Below are 19173 nucleotides of genomic sequence, written 5' to 3'. Positions count from 1 at the left end.
CCCAGAGGCCCTGGGCTGTGCTGCAGTGAGCCGGGAGGTCCGCACGGATCTGCTCTCCCCCACAACCGGGTCCCCCTTCCCATCCAGGGAAGGATGCTTTCCCATCGGCATCCTTGCGTGGGGTGAAGCTGATGTAGATCCCAGCTGTGCCCAGAGGCGGCCCTCCCTGGCTCCGCCCTCCCCCACCCCTCCCCATCCCCAGCTCCTTAGGGGCCCTTTGGAAGTATCACCCACATAAAAGCATCTGAACCTACAGTGGCAGCCAGCAAGGGGGGTGGGGGTAGCCGCCCAGGAGGGGCCGCTGGCAAGCTCTGCAACAGGGTCGCCTGGCTCCCAGAGCCCCCTTCCCTGGAGTCACAGCACCTGCTGCTTTTAGGGGCGAGGGGTGTCTCTCTTGTCCAGAAGTTCCAGTTGTCGCTCACAAGTACCAGGAGGTCTGGTGGCCTGCGTGTCTGGGAGAGACGGTGGCACAGCCCTGCTCTGCAGAGTCTGTAGCCCAGGCCTCCGAGGACCAACAGAAGCCTCCAGTCCCAGATGCCATGTCTTGCTCTTGGTCTTTGTTTTTTCTCGTAACACTGACCATTTAAAAATGTACGCTCATGGTGCCATGTAGCCACGTGTCTATCAAGTTCCCAACCATTTCATCATCCCAAATAAAACCCTGGACCCATCTTCCAGTTTCTCCCCGTTGATCCTGCCACCAGCCCCTAGCGACCACAAGCTGTCCTAGGTCTCCATGGACTCACTGTTCTAGACATTTCATCCATGCAGAATCCTACCATGTGAGTCTTCGCATTGGGTTTCTCCCACATAAGGTCATGTCTTCAAGATGCACTTGTGGTGATCAGGACTCGGCTCCTGTTTTCAGGTGACAAGTGCTCCACTATGTGGATGGACACACTGCACTCAGCTGTTCCCCAGTGGGAGGCCGTCTGGACACTGTACACGATGCTGCAGTAAACACTCCAGCCTAAAACTTTGTGCGAACCTAGTTTTCAGTTCTCTCTGGCACATGCCCAGCAGTGGACAGCAGGGTCAGCATGGTCATCATGCTTCACCTTCGGAGGACCTGACAGACTCTGTGCCGCCGCAGTCACACCTGCCAACATGCTCCCTCTACCCGCAACGCGTGAGGGTTCCGTGGCTCACATCCTAGATGACACATTATTTTCCTTTTCCCAAAGAACAGCCATTTGCAGTGGAGGGAGGATCAAACATCACTGTGGTTTGATCTGAATTTCCTTCACGACCAATAACGAGGGGCATCTTTTCACAGGCTTGTCAGCCATCTATGTGTCTTCTTTGGAGAAATGTCTACCCGAGTCCTTTGTCTATTTCTTCATGGGGTTATTTGTCTTTTTAGTGTGGAGTCCTGACAGTCCTTCATATTGCAGATCCAAGGCCTTTACCAGGTATGCAATTCACAAGTATCTCACCCTTGTCACCTTCTGCTGGTGTCCTTGGTTAATGAGTCACTTGCCCCCAAATTGCTCATGCTGCCAGCCAACATTTAAACCTGCAGGAGGCCTGGGGATACATTGAGCAGCTCCTGTGTGGCTGGCGCTGGCTGGCGGGAGGGGAGGCCCTTCAGATTAGGGAAAGATACTCACAGGCAGTGCCCAGTATGGGTGTGAGGGTCAGAGAAGGGGACACAGTGGGAGATGGGCAGGCGGTCCCACCTGCTCCCAGACAGCCTGTACCTGAGAGTGAGCTGGCTCCCAGAGGCCTGCCAGAGAATCGGGCACCAGAAGAGCTCCTTCAGAGACTCTACGAGCCCTGTCCGCAGCCCCACGGACCAGAGCAGGAATCATCCCACTTCTTGTCCAGGGGCGTGAGGGGGGTGGGGGCAGACAGTCTGTGCAGGCAACTGCAAGTACTGGGGTGGATGAGCGGGAGGTGAGGTGGGACAAGAGGCCAGCTCCACGAGCATGAGCATGGGAGCCAGGCCAGAAAAGCCAAGGCTCAGATGCAGGGGAGCCCTGAGCCCAAAATGTAAAATACCTGCAGCAAACCTGGCAATGCTCCCCGCACTGAGCTCTACATTCAATGTCATCACAATCAAAATCCCAGCAGTACTTTTCACAGAAACTGGCAAGATGATTCTAAATTTACATGGAAATACAAAGAACCAGGAATAGCCAATTAAAATACACAATTAGAGAGAACTTATCCTTTTGATTTTCATCTTTCTATAAATCTGCAATATTCAAGATGGTTTGCTACTACAGAGAAGATAGACACATAGAAAAAAGGACCAGAGCAGGACGTCTAGAAATAAACCCAATTCCTTTGACAAAGATATTACAGCAATTGAATACGGAAAGAAAGTCCTTTCAGCAAATGGGGCTGGTCTACTGGACGCCCACGGAGACAAGTGAACACCAGCCCTCACCTCACACAACCCCCAGAAGAACTCAAAGTGGGACATAGACCTAAATCTGCAGGAAAATACAAGCGAAATCTTTGAGACCTTGGGATAATCCCAGGATGCTTAGAAGACTCACACACTCAAAATCATAAAAGAAAACATTTATCTTCATCAACATTTTTTCATGTCTTTTGAAAATCACCATTAAGAGCATGAAAAGGGGGCACCTGGCTGTCTCAGTGAGTGGACATGCAAGGCTTGATCTTAGCTCGACCCCACGTCACGCATTGAGATTACTTAAAAAAAAAGAAAAGAAAAAAAGACAACAAAATGAAAAGGAAACCATAGATGGCGGGAAATGTGCCTAAGAGCTTGTACTCTGAATACATAAAGAAGGTTTACGATTCAATAAGAAGATAAACAACCCAATAAGAAAAAAGGCAAATTATATAAACAGACCCTTCACCAGAGAAGATCTGCGGATGGCAAACTGGCACATGAACAGGAACAGGTACCAGCACCACTAGGGAAGGGCAGACGAGAGCCTGGGAGGCCGAGCAGCCCCAGCCCCCGAGTGCCAGGGACGCGAGATGGCACAGCTGCTTGGTGGTTTCCTAAAAGTCAATTCGCATCTGCCGGGGATGTCAGAAATCCCACCCCCTGGGCATTTACCCAAGAGAAATGGAAACACATCCACACGAAGACTCGTACGTAGACGTTCACGGCAGCTTCCAGGCCCAAACCTGGAAGCACCTGAACATCCATCTGCTGGTGAGAAGACAGAGCGGTGCCTCCAACATGGCAGTGCCGCTTGGCGGTAAACAGGCCCTCCCTCCACACACACAAGCTGCGGATGAATCTCAAGATCCTGCTGAGGGAAGGAAGCCCAATGTGATGGTGTGTGATTCCAGTCATAGAAAATTCCAAAAATGAAAAAAAAATTCCAAAAACGCAAGGCAGGCTGCAGGACAGGGCACCTCAGGACTGCCTGGATGGTAGTGAAGGCAGGCACAGCCTGTGCCGAGTGCACTGTGGTATGATCCTGTGTTGGTTACCGTGATGACCACACCGCGTCTACACACGCACAGCTTCATCTCCTTCAGTCACAGCCCAATAGGAGAAAAGGACAAGCAACAAACAGCTCCGGGACCTCACAGCGCCAGCCCCAGAGAGCAATAGGACCCACGGGGCTGACGCCACAGCATAGGTGGGTAAGAGTGCACAAGAGCATTTCCAGGCACCACGGGGAGAAGGCTCCGGCTGGCCGCCCATGGCCCACAGCCCGCCAGGACCAGAACCCCAGGACCAGGCCTCCAGGACAAGGCCCCCAGACCCAGGTCCCCAGGACCAGGCCCCTGGGACAAGGCCCCCAGGATGAGGCCCCATGCATCTCCTCCGTCCATCCCACGCTCCACAGTTTTCATCACTGACCCCTTCCAGGAGAGAAGACAGGCTCGCACGGACCACGGGACGGGGCCGACGACAGCCCCAGAGCCCTCGGGCACGGCACAGCAACAAACAGGCCACGGAGCAGCTGGCGCAGCCGGAGTGGGCAGGGATGCTGGCTCACATCCAGGAGGGGTGGCGGGCATGGGTGCCCTGCACTCAGACATCAAAAACAAATCTCTGACCTCCAGTTTCCCTAGAACGGGTCCCGAGAGAGGCATTGTGCTAACAAGCACCCACCTGGCAGCCCCCCGGAGCAGACAGACACAGCAGCCGTCCGGACACACAGACATGCTAGGAGCCAGGTGGACTTGGAGCTACCCCACGGTCTCTCATTGCCGACCCCCAACTTAAATGTCCCCCAGGCTTAAATGCCCAAGACCCTTTCAAACCCGCGGGGAAGAAACCAATTGTCGGCAGCATTGGGAGCAAGCAGCCGTCACGTGAAAAGAGGCAGATTCAGATCCTGACCACAAACCAGGAAAAATTCCAAGTGCTTGAAAATTTAAAACATGTATTAGGGACCCATAAAAATGTAGAGAAAATACTGAAAATTCCCTCATAAGCTTATAGCAGGGAGATCTTCCAAACTTCCACGTAACATTAATTAGTCACAAGGGAAAAGATTAATAAGTCCTACCTCATAAAAATTAACTTTTGTGCATAGCAAAGAACACAATCAAAACTGTAGGGATGTGTTGGAAACACACTGAAGAACTAGTGTCTCCAGTACACAACTGCTCCAAAGATTCAAGAAGCATAAAAACACAAACAACCCAATAGAGAAATGAGCAAAAGTTATCAACACAGTTCACAGAAAAGGAAATCCAGGTGGTGTTTTAACCTGACTTATGAGAAGAATGCAAATTCCAGTGACCAAAGTCTGAAAAGCACCATGTGCCCAGGGCAGGAAGGAGAGATGAGCAGGGACGAGCGAGCCCAGAGCACCTGGCAGCCCAGGGGGGGGGCGCCCCTCACGATCCCCAGCCCTGGCCTGTGGACAGAGAGCCCCCCCCTTCCAGGAAAGGAAGCTGCTGGGCAGCACTTGATTCTGCCTCTTGCTCCATGGGTGCTGGTGGCAGGCACGCGTGTCCCAGGTCATGGACAAAGGGTTCATTACTCACTGCACAGCAGACTGCGTGCCCCTCAGCATGTCTGGGTCATTTACCACGTCCCTGAGTCCCATGGGAGTGACACAGATGGGCCCCAGGCAGGTACTGCCATGGGGGGTTTGCAGCTGAGGCCTCAGCTGGGAGAGTCCCGTTTCCTCAAGTTTGCTCACTCCAAACACAACCCTGAGAGGCTGCCCTGGTAAGGGTGGTGCCAATGCGAACACGCCAGGCTGTGTGGCACCCATCGCAGACTACCACCTGATTGTGAGCATGCGTGCAAAATGAGGCGGAGGTTCTCAGCGTCAGTGAAACAGTCTATGCAGGTGCCACAGGGCAGGCACGGGTGTACACCCACATGGAAGGACGACTGTGCCGACGCCATCACCCTGAACAAACGGAGGAAGCTTGCGCACTGTGCGGCTGTACGTGCTGCTTTATACAGGAGACTCTTGGGACAGGCTCGCAAAAAACTACTCACGTCAGTGCCGATGACTGGGCAGGAGGCACCTGCTGAGGGTCTGAGTTTTGGATCAGATGAACACGAGACCTCTTTAAAATATCAAGTAAAATGAATGACTTCCTAATACATGCCTCAAAGACTCATTATCTCTGACCCTGTTATTGGAACAAAAACAACAAAAGCAGGAAAGCTCCCCTGCCCCAGATGGCCCAGCACATGGAACATGGTACACGCATGTGCTGGGAGGATTTTCTGTCCTTACCCAACATGCCGGCACACATGTTCACCAGGATGACTCCTGGCCAGCGCACACAAGCAGGACTCCGTCCCACCACCATCCTAGACCCGGCCATAGAAACACCCAGCTCCTCCACCTTGTCAGGGGTGCACTCGGCTGCCTTAGCCCCACTCTTCACCTCCGCAGCTGGGAGGCTGCTCAGGTGACAGACCCACTTCCCAAAGTCCAGCCTCTCAAACCTTTGCTGCCTAACCTCAGGTGGTGGTGGCTGCATCCCTGCAGACCTCTCACACCATCCTGCCGCCACCAGAAGCCAGGAGGGCAGCCTGGGTCACAGAAACACAGGCCCACGTGCAGCCACCACTGCAGAGAGCTTTGAGTGCACATGCCCACACTCAGAGCTGTGTCACACACACAGAACCCCAGTCGACAGTGGATATGTTGCAAGACCCTCCCCACGGGAGGACCAGAGGCAGCCCCACGCCCCATAATTCCTGCCACCACTGCAGACTTCACACCTCCGTGTCCTAAACGCCACCGGGCCAGTAGAGGGACTGTGAGCAGTGACGTTGTGTCTAGGGCACTAGGACTACAGGTTCCCCTCCCTACTCTGCAAACCTCGGAGAGGCCCATGGGCAGGGGACAAAGCTTGCCCTGTGTCCTTCACCTGTGGCAAAGCTCACACATGGGCTGTGGGTGTGTCCTGGTGAGGACAGGCTTTCACCAGGGCAGAGAGGGGAGCTGGGCTCACTAACAGTCACAGTGATGTCTCAGGCCCCTACGCTGACTTCTGGCCAAAAGGTGTCACTTGGCTCTAACCTCATTTTCTAATCACAGTTAGGAAAGCAGCCCAAACCCACTAAGAAAGGCAGCAGTGGCTTCCCAGCTGCGCAGCCTGCCAGCCTAGTTCTGCCACTGTTGCTGCAAGTCCCTCTACCCATCAGGAAGACTCAGCAAATCCTCCCCCTCACTCACTTTGTTCCTCAAATTCGCTTCTTTCAATGAAAACGCAAATACCTTCCCCCTCAACAGTAACAATCAGCAAAAACAGAAGACATGATACTTTACTGTTTCTGAATGGGCTTCCTTCTTTTCCTTCCAGCATACATGCACTCCCCTGGTGGAATCATCATCTCTGGCCCTAAAAGAGAAAGGAGGCATAAAGTTGTTTATGTTGAAGAGGGCCCATGCCTGCATACCTCATCGAGGAGTCAACACTGACCCCATGCCGGGTCCCCCTCCTCCAGCACCCACTGAATAAGATGTCCCAGGGCACTTCCAGCACAAAGCCTGCCAGTGAGTGTGAACCACTCAAACCCTATTTCCCTCAGCAGAAAGATGCTGAAGGGCTCAGTGAGGACACACAGCCTTGGCCGTGACATCTCCCCTTTGACCAGCAGCATCATGGTCCCCAAGCCTGGCCTGAGGACCTCAGTCACCACACTCGTACAGAGAACAGCCCTGTGCTCCTGCATCTGGCTCAGAGTGCTTACACCTGAGTAAATATCCTGAGCCTGCCCGCAGAAATCAGAAGCCACTCCATGGGCATCCGTGAGCAGGACATACGGCTCAGGTACCAAGGAGCAGTTTGCTGTGTCAGGGCTCTGACTGGGCTGGGCTGTTCCTCGCAGGAGCTGCGTGCACCCTCTCTTGGTGGTGTTTGTGGTGGGTGTTCTTCCTCTTCCCAACCCTCTCCTATGGCTCTGTACTTCTGAGCCAACAGGCTTCCTCTTTTGTATGTAAAATCTCCCACTCAACTCCATAGTGCTGGACTTCTATGTTAGCCACTAACTCACAGCTGCACATACCCACCAGCCTCTACCAGCAGAGCTGGACATGGCGCCTGCACACAAGAGAGGAGGTCCCCAAGGAGAAGCCCAGGATCTGTGCCCTGAGACTGGTCAGCTCACCTATCACCTTGGGGATAGCATCAAAATCTTGATATTTCCAAGCAGTGAGGATGTCTGAGCCCTCAACACATCCTGCAGACCGTGTGCAGTGACCACTCATTGCCAGGCACTGGGCCAACAGACTTGGAGCAAAGGCTAGGAGCCCTCACCTGGCCTCGAATGGAGGTGAGACCCAACACACAGCATCCACCCTGTGTGTGAAGAGCCAGGAAAATATTGGAACCATGTCATGAACGTGCTTAAATATAAACTTTGAATATAAAGACATAAGCATGAACGTGCTTAAATATAAACTTTGAATATAAAGACATAAGTAGGTAAAGTAAATGGACAGGAGAACGTATGCCATGCAAACAGTAATCAAGAGAAGTGGGGGTAGTTATATGAGTATCAGACAAAGTAGACTTGAGAAGAAGGAATATAACCAAGAACAACAACATTCCTTTCTCAGTAATCAATACAAAAAGTAAACCAAAAATCAGGAAGGATTTAGAAACAATAACAGACCTGAAATGATTGACATTTATAGAACACTCCACTCAACAACAGCAGAATATGCATTCTTTGCACATGGAACATTCATCAAGATAGACCAAATTCTGGGACTTAAAACAATCCTGAACAAATTTAACAGAATAGAAATCATATGAAATATGTTCTGTGACAATGATGGGATTAAACTAGAAAGATATATGGAAAATGCCCAGATATTTGGAAAGCAACCCACTTCTAAATAACCACGGGTCAAAGAGAAAGTCTCAAAGAAATTTAAAGTATTTTGAATTTAATGAAAATGAAAACAACATATCAGATTTTGTGGGACACAGCTGAGCAATACTTTGATGGAAACTGATATTATTAAGCATTTATATTAGAAAAAAAGAAGATATCTCAAATAATTTAAGCTTCTACTTTAAGTAACTAGAAAAAGAAAATAAATACAAATCAAGCAGAAGGACAGAAATAAGAAAGAAGGAAAAAATCAATGAAAAACTTAAAACAGAGAAAAATCAATGAACCAAAAGTTGGTTCTATGAAAAGATCAACAAAATTGATAAACCTCCAGCCAGAGTGATCAAGAAATAGAGAAGATATAAATGACCAATATCAGGAATGATAGAGGGGTCATCACTACAGATCCCACAGAAATTAGAAAGAAGAAAAGAGTATATAACTTGTGTCCCCCAAATCCACATGTTGAAGCCCTAACCCTCCACTGGAGGTGGGGCCTTTATGGGAGTGATTAAGGTCATGAAAGCAGAACCCTGATCTATCAGAACTGCTGCCCTTATAAGAAGAGGAAGAGACACCAGGGCTCTCTCTTCACCATGTGTAGTCATTGCAAACCAAGAAGAGAGCTCTCTCACTGGAAACTCACTCAGTGGTCTTAGGAACAGTCATTGAGAGGACATGACCGCCAGTTGACCTGTGAGCTGGACTCAGGTACTAGGAAGCTCCTCCCTCCATCCCCCTCCTTGGATGTGTGCTCGGCTCACCCTTCCTGCTCCCAACAGCTGCTCCAAGGACACAGCTTGAGACCAGGATGTGATGTTGAAAACATGTGCATGATATATGTGACTGAACCTAGTTGAGGCCTCTTCATAAACTTTTAAGATATGGCCAGTGGGTACAGGATCCACTCATCTTTCTTCCTCCTAAGACAAACCTTTGTATATCATTTCTCTTTCGTTATTAAGACTGTCACCTATCAGGGTGCCTGGGTGGCCCAGTGGGTGAATCATCTGCCTTCAGCTCAGGTCATGATCCCAGTGTCCTATGATTGAGCCTGGAGTCAGGCTCCCTGCTCACTGAGGAATCTGCTTCTCCTTCTCCCTCTGCACCCCACCCCTCACTCATAGTTTCTCTCTCACTCTTAAATAAATAAAATTTTAAAATCTTAAAAAAAAATAAAACAACAAAAACAACACTGTCACCTACCAAGCTGGAGTGGCCGTGTCTTTCTTGGTCTCTCCCTGCCCTCTGCAAACAGGGGCCAGTTTCAGAGTCCACTGAGGAACTTGCAGAACCAACAAGCAGATGCCCAGATCTTGGACTTCCAGCCTTCACAACCACGAGAAACCAATGTCTGTTGTTCAAGCACAGCCTGTGGTATTTGGTCATGGTACCTGAGCAGACTGAGACATGATACTATTTCCACAAATCCAACATTTTAGATGAAATAGACCAATTCCTTGAAAGACACAAACTACCAAACTCACTTAAGAGAGCAACTGTTTGGTCCTATATCTATTCCAACAATAAAAACAAAACAAAACAAAGAACATCTAGGCCCAAATGATTTCACTGATAAATCCTACCAATTTAAGAAAAAAAATGGAATACCAATTCTCTGTAACCTCCGTCAGAAAATTAAAAATAAAATTGAAGGGACGTCTGGGTGGCTCAGCGGTTTGGCGCCTGCCTTCAGCCCAGGGCATGATCCTGGAGTCCCTGGATCAAGTCCCCCATCAGGCTCCCTGCATGGAGCATGCTTCTCCCTCTGCCTGTGTCTCTGCCTCTCTCTCTCTCTTTCATGAATAAAATTTTAAAAATATTTTTAAAAAAATAAAATAAAATTGAAAATCGACAACTCATTTATAAGTTCAGCATCACCCCAATACAAAAACCAGACATCTCGAGAAAACTACAGATGATATCCATCATGAACATAGACACAAACATCCTCTATCAGATATTAGCAAATGGAATCCAGCAATACAAACAGGGCAAAATGGCACCACAAGTCAGGTTTACCCAAGAATTCAACACTACTGCAACATCCAAAAATTGATCACTGCAATTCATTACGTTAATAAACCACAGAAAAAATACATATGACCATCTCCTATGTTCAAAAAAAATATTTGACAAAATCCAAATCCATTCATAATAATGAAAAAACTCTCATCAAACTGGGAATAGAAGGGAACTTCATTATCCTGATCAAGGGTGTCTAGACTAGTGTCACAGCTAATGAAGAAGACCCAGCTCTGCCCCTCAGATCACAGGCCCTTCATCCCCTTCCACCCAGACCACGAGTGATGCCCATCAGGACAAGATGAGGGAAAGCAGACTGTGACGCTGGGGAGGGAAGCTCATAGATGTCATGATCGTACATACAGAAAATCCTAGAAAGTTTACCACAACAGATCTCTTATGATAACTGAGTTCATCCAGGTCAAAGGGTAAAAGGACAACATCCAAAAGTGTGTTTCTGTACACTAGCCATGAACAATCAGAACACAGATTTTTGAAAATCAGTATCATTTACAATAGCAGCAAAAGAAAAATGAAATATGTTAGTATTTCAAGAAGTTTGCTATGTGTGTAACTGGGGCTCCAAAGAATAGGAGGTGACAAGAAAAAAATTTAATAAATAGTAGAAATCTGTCCAAACATAATGAAAACTGTAAACTGACAGATTAAGAAGATCAATAAATTCCTTTTTTTAATAATAATAAATTTATTTTTTATTGGTGTTCAATTTATCAACATACAGAATAACACCCAGTGCTCATCCCGTCAAGTGCCCCCCTCAGTGCCCGTCACCCATTCACCCCCACCCCCCGCCCTCCTTCCCTTCCACCACCCCTAGTTCGTTTCCCAGAGTTAGGAGTCTTTATGTTCTGTCTCCCTTTCTGATATTTCCCACACATTTCTTCTCCCTTCCCTTATATTCCCTTTCACTATTATTTATATTCCCCAAATGAGTGAGAACATACAATGTTTGTCAATAAATTCCAAGCACAGAAACATTAAGAAAATCACAGCAAGGGCAGCCCCGGTGGCGCAGCAGTTTGGCGCCGCCTGCAGCCTGGGGTGTGATCCTGGGGACCTGGGATTGAGTCCCATGTCAGGTTCCCTGCGTGGAGCCTGCTTCTCCCTCTGCCTGTGTCTCTGCCTCTGTGTGTGTGTGTGTCTCTCATGAATGAATAAATAAAATCTTTAAAAAAAAATCACAGCAAGGCCAATCATATCAAATTGCTCACAAACAGGGATATATAGAACAGTCTAAGAAGCCACCAGAGAAAAGAGCCACTGGGTGTGGACAAACAAAGGTGAGGGTGACAGCAGGTGCTCCATCAGAGAAGGACGACGGCGGGGCTACGTCCCCACAGAAACAGAATGCCACAGCCTGCGAACATAGGTTTCGAAACTGAAGGCAGAGATGTTTTGAGATGCACAAGAGCTGAAAGATTCCTCGCCAGCTGCCCGACACCATAAGAAATGTGAAAGGGTGTCTTCAGGCCAAAGGAAAACGATACCAGATGGTAACGTGGGTCTACGAGACGAAGAGAGGGCATGGGCACAGGCCCACTGGGGACAGACCCAGGCCGTTCTCGCTGCTCGAACGTCTCTAAAGGACAGTTGTTTCAACAATAACAACAACAATGTGCCGTGGGCTCCGGAGCCTGCGGAGGTCAGGGGGGTGGCAACGTGGGTTGGAGTGCGGGGTGGCACTCAGAGGTTTGCCCGGTGGGCACTTACTGCCCCCAGGCCCCCTGCCTGCGTGAATGCCACCGTTTCTTCTCTACGGGACATGGTGAGACACCTGCCAGCAGAGGCCCCAGAGGGACTGAGCCCGGGGCTTCACAGTCTTCTCTGCTCCTGCCCACCCAGTGTCCCAGCAGATGAACCATACCCTCTCCAAAGAGGCCTGAACCCCAGCTCCAGGGGAGAGGGAGCCTCCGTTTTCAAGTGCACTCTTCCGGCATGTTCCATGGAGTACCCTTGAGAGTCCTCTTTCCACCTTTATGGTCACTCCACTCTTGTAGTTAATACTTCCTTATATTAAAGTCTCTCAGTGGGCGCCTGGGGGCTCAGTCAGTGAAGCGTCTGCCTGCGGCTCAGGTCATGATCCCGGGTCCTGGGATCGAGCCCCACATCAGGCTCCCTGCTCAGCCGGCAGTCTGCTTCTCCCTCTCCCCCTGCGCCTCCTTCCTGTTCACGTTCTCTCTCTCTCTCTCTCAAATAGGTAAATAAAATCTTTTTTTTAAAAGTCAATTCAAATAAAATAAGGTAAAAATGCAAAAAGCTGATTTTTTAAGTGCATATATTTTAGAGTTATATCCTAAAAAATGACACCGCAGGGATTTGCTCCTATGTAATCTGGGGAGCAGAGTGGAGTCTAAACGAAACTGGATCCTTTGATATTGATAGCTGCCCATCTGTGCTGGCTGATGAATTGGGCTCATTATAAAATTCTCTTTACTTTTGTTAAAAATTTGAAATTTTCCATAATAACATTTTTTAAAAAAGCATTAGAAAGAGGCAAATATGTGATCTAGGAATAGACACACTATGATGCCAAGGGCATTCGATGGGGAAAGAAGAGTATCCTCAACAAATGGGTAAATCACATGTTCGCATGCAAGAGAAGGAGGCTCTTCCCTGTTTCATACTGTATGGACAAATTGACCAAAATTAGTTAAAGACCTAAGTGTAAGATGTAAAATTATAAAACCCTCAACAAAAACATGGGGCTATATCTTCATGACCTTAAATCAGGCAAAAGACTCTCCACTATGTCACCAAAAGCACAAACAAGAAAATAAAAGAAATAAATTGGACGTTATCAAATTTAAAAACCTATGCTTCAGAGGACACCATCCAGTCAGTGATAAGACAACCACAGAACAGGAGAAAACATTGGCAAATTACGCATCTGATAAGTCTACTAATTCAGGACATATAAAGAATTCTTACAACTCAACAACAAAAAGACAAACAGCCCAATTAAAAATGGGCAAAAGACTTGAACAGATATTTCTCCAAAGAAAATATACAAATGGTCAACAGACACAAGCAAAGACGCTCCAGGTCATTAGTCACCAGGGAAATATAATCAAACCCACAAGGAGAGAGCATTTCACACCCACTAGGATGGCTATCAACAGAACAAAGGAAAAGTGACAAGTGTTGGTGAGGACTTGAAGCTGGGATCTGTGGTCCCGGTGCAGATGGAAGATGGTGCAGCAGCTGTGGGGAAGTAGTGGATCCTCAAAGGGTTAGACGCAGAGACACTCCAGCAAGTCCACTCCTGGGTGCATGCCCAAGAGAACTGGAAACATACATTCAAACAGAATCTGACACACAAATGCTCAAGAGCATCAGTTTTCACCACAGCCAGAGCGTACACAGCCCCAAAGCCCGTCAACTGGCGAATAGTAAACCTAGTGGGGTCTATGCCCATGTGGAGTATTACCCAGCCTGAGAAGGCGCGGGCTCTGATGCACGCTGTCATATAAATGGCCTTGAAGATGTACTACATGCAGGAAGGCGGACGCAAAAGCTCCTGTGCTGGATCCATACATACGAAAAGTCCAGAAGAGGAAGGTAGTAGATTAGTAGTTGCCGGGGCCGGGGAGGGAGGTGGCCGTAGGCTGGAGCAGGAACGGATGGATGGATGCTTCCGCCTTGTCAGCCTCATCTTGTGCCATGGCCACCAGGCCAGCACTTCTCTGGGGAGCCAAGTCAGACCCTCCGTGGCTAGAGGCCAGCATGCCAAGACATCCCGGGCCTGGCCCCAGCCTAGGGGAGGGCAGGCCATGGAAGTGTCCCCATACCCCACTAGGGGCCAGGCACTCAGCAACCCACAGTCACCCATGAGGTCAAAGGTGAAGAAGATCCACGCCCCAGCATCACCATTGCCCAACTGAGCTGAAGAAGGGATGGTGCAGGGGTGAGGGCGAGAAGGTGGGGGGGGGGCAGGGACAGCCCGGATGGGGTGGTGCTGACCCCCTGGCTAGCCTTCACCCAAAGCAGGTGCTGTGACAGGATCTCGGCTCCAGGTGAGCCCGTTCCCAGCCTCACACACTGCCGGCCTGCCCCACAGAGCCACGTTTTCCCGTGGCACCTCTATATCAGCACTCAGAACAACCCTAAAAACACCAAGGGCAGATAAAGGCTCCCAGGGATCCCTCCCTGGGGCGTGTGTGGAAGAAACACTGAGCCCCCTCCACCGCCACAGATCCTGCTGAAGAAACATGGTGTGGGGGGCCATCTGTGCTCAGCTTTCTGCCCCGGGAATCCTATATGTGGGCGGATATTATGGCAGTAGGTTGCTCCATTTTACTAAATCCCCATTAATTTTCCTCAAAAAGATGAAGCCTCCATTGGATTAGATCAAACTCCTAGAGGAAATGCCCCTGTGAGGCAGGACACAGGTGTCTGCTCTGATGCAGGTGGCAGACACCTCGCTGGTAAGTGAAGGCAGGAGACCCTCCCCACTGGGCTCCTGTGGCCTGTGACTGGCCTGGGCCAGGGTCCCCCCTGCAACCATAGACAGTGCTGGGGTGGGCGGCAGACACATGTGTGAGCTGGGTGTGCAGGGTGGTTGATGGGGCTCCCAGCCCTGCTAAGCTCTAAGTTGACTGCTTTTTGCAGAGAAACCCGAGCTTTTGTAAGAATCTTTCTGTACGGGTGCCTGGGTGGCTCAGTGGGTAAAACATCTGACTTGACCTCAGCTCAGGTCTTGATCTCAGGGTCATGAGTTTGAGCCCCACACTGGGCTCCGTGGGCATGTGCTGCTCTGGGACCAGAGTAGGAGGGCAACAACGCTCAGTCTGAGTCCAAAGTCCAGCAGTTACCCGCCTTAAAGTCCTTACCCTACACACGGTGCACGCCAGCCACAGGCTGTTGGGGGGTTGCAGCACGTGACACAGCGTCCCCTTCAGGGCTGTGCTGCCCGCCAGCCACACACCAGGAACAGGGACAGCCTGTACATCCCCGCAGCATCTCCTCCTCATGGCAAGGGCTACCACCAACACCGTGACAGGGGCTCCCTGTCCCCGCTGCCCCAGAGCCTGCCGAAGGCAGACATGGTCCCTCATGGCGACCCCGGGTGGAGACGTCCGGGCTTGAGGGCCTGCGTCCACTGCAGGCGGCCTGGAGAGTGCCCTTGGTGAGTCAGCTGCCGACCAGGCCAGGAGTCCAGGCACACGACTTTCAGGGGCCCAGACCCTGGGCACAGATGTCCCAGGCACACACTCCAGTACCCTCTCTGGCGCCAGCTGCGGCTGGCCACATCGAGGCCACGTGTAAGTCCTGGGGGCTACCTCCCCCACCCTGATGATGGTACTTGGGGCAGCCAAGCCTGGAGGCCGCTGGACACTCCCAAAGAGGGAAGATGTCTGCGGCACCAAGCCCTCCACAGAGACGGGCGGAAAGAGTGGCCCAAGGCCTCTGACCTCTGACGCTGGCCCATCACCTGCCCCGGGGGAGGCACAGTGGGAACAGCAGGGTCAGCAGGTCACCGCCTGTCTGTGCCACACTGAGTATCCACAACCTGGGATCTGGGGCCCCTGAAACGAAGACTTTTGGGGAAAACAACAACTTTCTTGGTGCCGCTAAGGGCAACCGAGCCGATTCCTGGAGCCCGGGCCCTTCGGCCCTTCGGCGCCTCCCCAGTGGGACAAGCGAGCCCCGTGCGCCCTGCCCGGGAGAGAGCGGCCCGGCTGTGCCGCGGCTCCGGGGCCTCGTGCCCCGCCGCCCGGGAAGGCTCAGGGGCCAGTGCCCGGGCCCTGCCCGCGTCCGGCCGGGACGCTCCGCCGCCGCCGCCGCCGCCGCTCGGGGGCACATCGGGGCCACGGCCGGGCGGCGCGCAGGGGGCAGAGCCGGGGACGCAGCGGCCGCCCTGCCCGGAGGCGCGAGCCGGTCGTCAGGTGAGCGGCGGCGGGAGGAGCGCGGAGGGCGGCGGAGCGCGGCGGAGCGCGGCGGAGGGCGGGCGGGCGGCCGCCGGCCCGGGGGCACTTACCCGAGGCTCAGGCGCACCCGCGGGAGCTGTGGCGGCGCGGCTGCCGGCGCTCGCATCCCGGGACCGCGGGGCCGCGGAAGGACGGCCCCACCCGGCACGCGAGCCCGCCCCGCCCCGGGCCGGCCCAGGCGGGAGGCGGCAGGGGGCGCGCGCGCGCCTCCCGCCGGGCCCCGAGGGCTCCCCTCCGCGGGCCCGACCCCCGCACGCGCCCGACCTGCGCCCGGCGGCCGGCGCGCACCTGCCCGCGGCGCCCAGGGCCCCCCCCCCCCCCGGTGCCGCCCCCCGCTGCGGCTTCCCGGACCGCGACTCGCCGGTCTCCCTCTGCTCCCCGGGCCCGGGCGGACGCTCCCTCCCTTCCACCGCGAGGGTCTTTGGCCCCTGCCCGGCTCCACCGGGCGCCGACTCCGGCGAGCGTCCCTCGCAACCTGAGGTCTGGCCGGCGCCTGGGGGCCCCCAGCCCAGCCGCTCCAGCGCCGGAGCCCTCGCGCCGCCCCATTCCGCGTGCAGCCCCTGGTGGTGTCCAGGGTGGGGCCCTCATCCCCGCAGCCAGTCCTGTAGGGGCTCCAGCGCCCGCCCCGCAGTCACAGACTAAAGTACTGCTCCAGACCCCCGCCGGGCTCGAGCCAGATCCTCAGAAGCCCCCCATATCCTTGCCTTCCTGGACGCACTCATGGGCCCTGAAGGAGCAGGCTTGTGTGCCTCAGGACCTTTGCACTCGCTGTGCCCTCAGGGAAATGCTCTTCTCCAGACACTCACAGGGGAGCAACCAGTACCCGTGTCCTCAGAGAGGAGACCCACCAAGCCAAGGCCACTGCTGTGGGTCTCCCCTTCCTGCTCATCTTTCCTGGTGCACATTGCCCCTGAAATTACAGCAGGGGAGCAGGTCGACTCCCCACTTCCTGCACCTCTATCCAGGAGGAACACTCGCCCAGTGCAGAGCAGGGGTTCAGAAATGTAGGCTGAGTAAATGGTTTCATATTCTTTTTACTTGTAGCAACTTGTGCCTATACTGCAGTGTACAGTAGATATTGAGTATAAATAAAATCAGCATTTGCATCCTGATCCACTTTTCTAACTTGCATTATGCACAGAAAAGGTTTGGGTGAATAACAGGTTATAGGTGAACTTCAATTTCTTTATTATTTAACTTTATTTTTTTAAGGATTTTATTTACTTGATAGTGAAATGAGCAGGGGGATGGATGGGAGGGAGCATCAGAGAGAGGGAGCAGCAGGGGCAGAGGGAGCAGCAGGGGAGAGGGAGCAGCAAGGGAAGAGGGAGCAGCAGAGGGAGAGGGAGAGGCAGAGGGAAAGGGAGCAGCAGGGGCAGAGGGACCAGCAGGGGCAGAGGGAGCAGCAGGGGAAAAGGGAGCAGCAGAGGCAGAGGGAGCAGCAGGGACAGACGGAGCAGCAGAGGGAGAGGGAGCAGCAGAGGGAGAGGGAACAACAGAGGGAGAGGGAGTAGCAGAGGGAGAGGGAGCAGCAAGGGAAGAGGGAGCAGCAAGGGAAGAGGGAGCAGCAGAGGGAGAGGGAGCAGCAGGGGAAGAAGGAGCAGCAGAGGGAGAGAGAGCAGCAAGAGAAGAGGGAGCAGCAGAGGGAGAGGGAGCAGCAGGGGCAGAGGGAGCAGCAGGGGAAGAGGGAGCAGCAGAGGCAGAGGGAGCAGCAGAGGGAGAGGGAGCAGCAAGGGAAAGGGGAGCAGCAGAGGGAGAGGGAGCAGCAAGGGAAAGGGGAGCAGCAGAGGGAGAGGGAGCAGCAAGGGAAGAGGAAGCAGCAGGGACAGAGGGAGCAGCAGGGGAAGAGGGAGCAGCAGAGGGAGAGGGAGTAGCAGGGGAAGAGGGAGCAGCAGAGGGAGAGGGAGCAGCAGGGGAAGAAGGAGCAGCAGAGGGAGAGGGAGCAGCAAGAGAAGAGGGAGCAGCAGAGGGAGAGGGAGCAGCAGAGGCAGAGGGAGCAGCAGAGGGAGAGGGAGCAGCAAGGGAAAGGGGAGCAGCAGAGGGAGAGGGAGCAGCAAGGGAAGAGGAAGCAGCAGGGACAGAGGGAGCAGCAGGGGAAGAGGGAGCAGCAGAGGGAGAGGGAGCAGCAAGGGAAGAGGGAGCAGCAGAGGGAGAGGGAGAGGCAGAGGGAAAGGGAGCAGCAGGGGCAGAGGGAGCAGCAGGGGCAGAGGGAGCAGCAGGGGAAAAGGGAGCAGCAGAGGCAGCAGCAGGGACAGACGGAGCAGCAGAGGGAGAGGGAGCAGCAGAGGGAGAGGGAACAGCAGAGGGAGAAGGAGTAGCAGAGGGAGAGGGAGCAGCAAGGGAAGAGGGAGCAGCAAGGGAAGAGGGAGCAGCAGAAGCAGATGGAGCCACAGGGGCAGAGGGAGCAGCAGAGGCAGAGGGAGCAGCAGGGGCAGAGGGAGCAGCAGGGGGAGAGGGAGCAGCAGGGGCAGAGGGAGCAGCAGGGGCAGAGGGAGCAGCAGGGGGAGAGGGAACAGCAGGGGAAGAGGGAGGAACAGGGGCAGAGGGAGCAGCAGGGGCCATGGGAGCAGCAGAGGCAGAGGGAGCAGCAGGGACAGAGGGAGCAGCAGACACTCAGCAGCCTGACTGAGGACCCTGGGATCATGACCTGAGCCAAAGTCAGATGCTTAAGGGACTGAGCCACTCAGGTGCCCCTTCAATTTCTTTTTACAGCTTCTATAATTCCTGCACATTTTTTCAAAAAGCATATAGTACTTTTACTTTTTTGGTAATTCCTTTGGTTGTTGTTACGTACATTGAGTAGGCCGGCGCATGATTCCAGGGGAAGCTCTGTATTAAGAGCTAGCACTGCCTGTGCATGGAAGCCCCACCTCACTCCCCGGGGGGTGAGTGCCCCCTCAAGTCGGGCACCTGTCGCACCCGCCCATCAGGAAT

General features: G+C 52.9%; 1 protein-coding gene across 1 annotated transcript in view; it reads right to left on the bottom strand.

Moving 5' to 3' along the window:
* AHRR (aryl-hydrocarbon receptor repressor) overlaps window positions 1-16432 on the bottom strand; it is a 79925-nt gene extending 63493 nt beyond the window's left edge. Inside the window, exons 1-2 of the mRNA XM_041731475.1 lie at window positions 16290-16432; window positions 6693-6765 (exon numbers count right to left, since the gene is read on the bottom strand). Coding sequence (XP_041587409.1) covers window positions 6693-6757 — 65 coding nt within the window. The 5' untranslated portion in view covers window positions 6758-6765; window positions 16290-16432. The remainder of the gene's footprint in view (window positions 1-6692; window positions 6766-16289) is intronic.
* Between the last annotated feature and the right edge of the window lie 2741 nt (window positions 16433-19173).

This window comes from Vulpes lagopus, chromosome 17, assembly GCF_018345385.1.
Source record: "Vulpes lagopus strain Blue_001 chromosome 17, ASM1834538v1, whole genome shotgun sequence".
In the NCBI taxonomy this organism is placed as follows: domain Eukaryota; kingdom Metazoa; phylum Chordata; class Mammalia; order Carnivora; family Canidae; genus Vulpes; species Vulpes lagopus.
The sequence above is the reverse complement of the archived record's forward strand: the minus strand, read 5'-3'. Positions and strand labels throughout refer to the sequence as shown.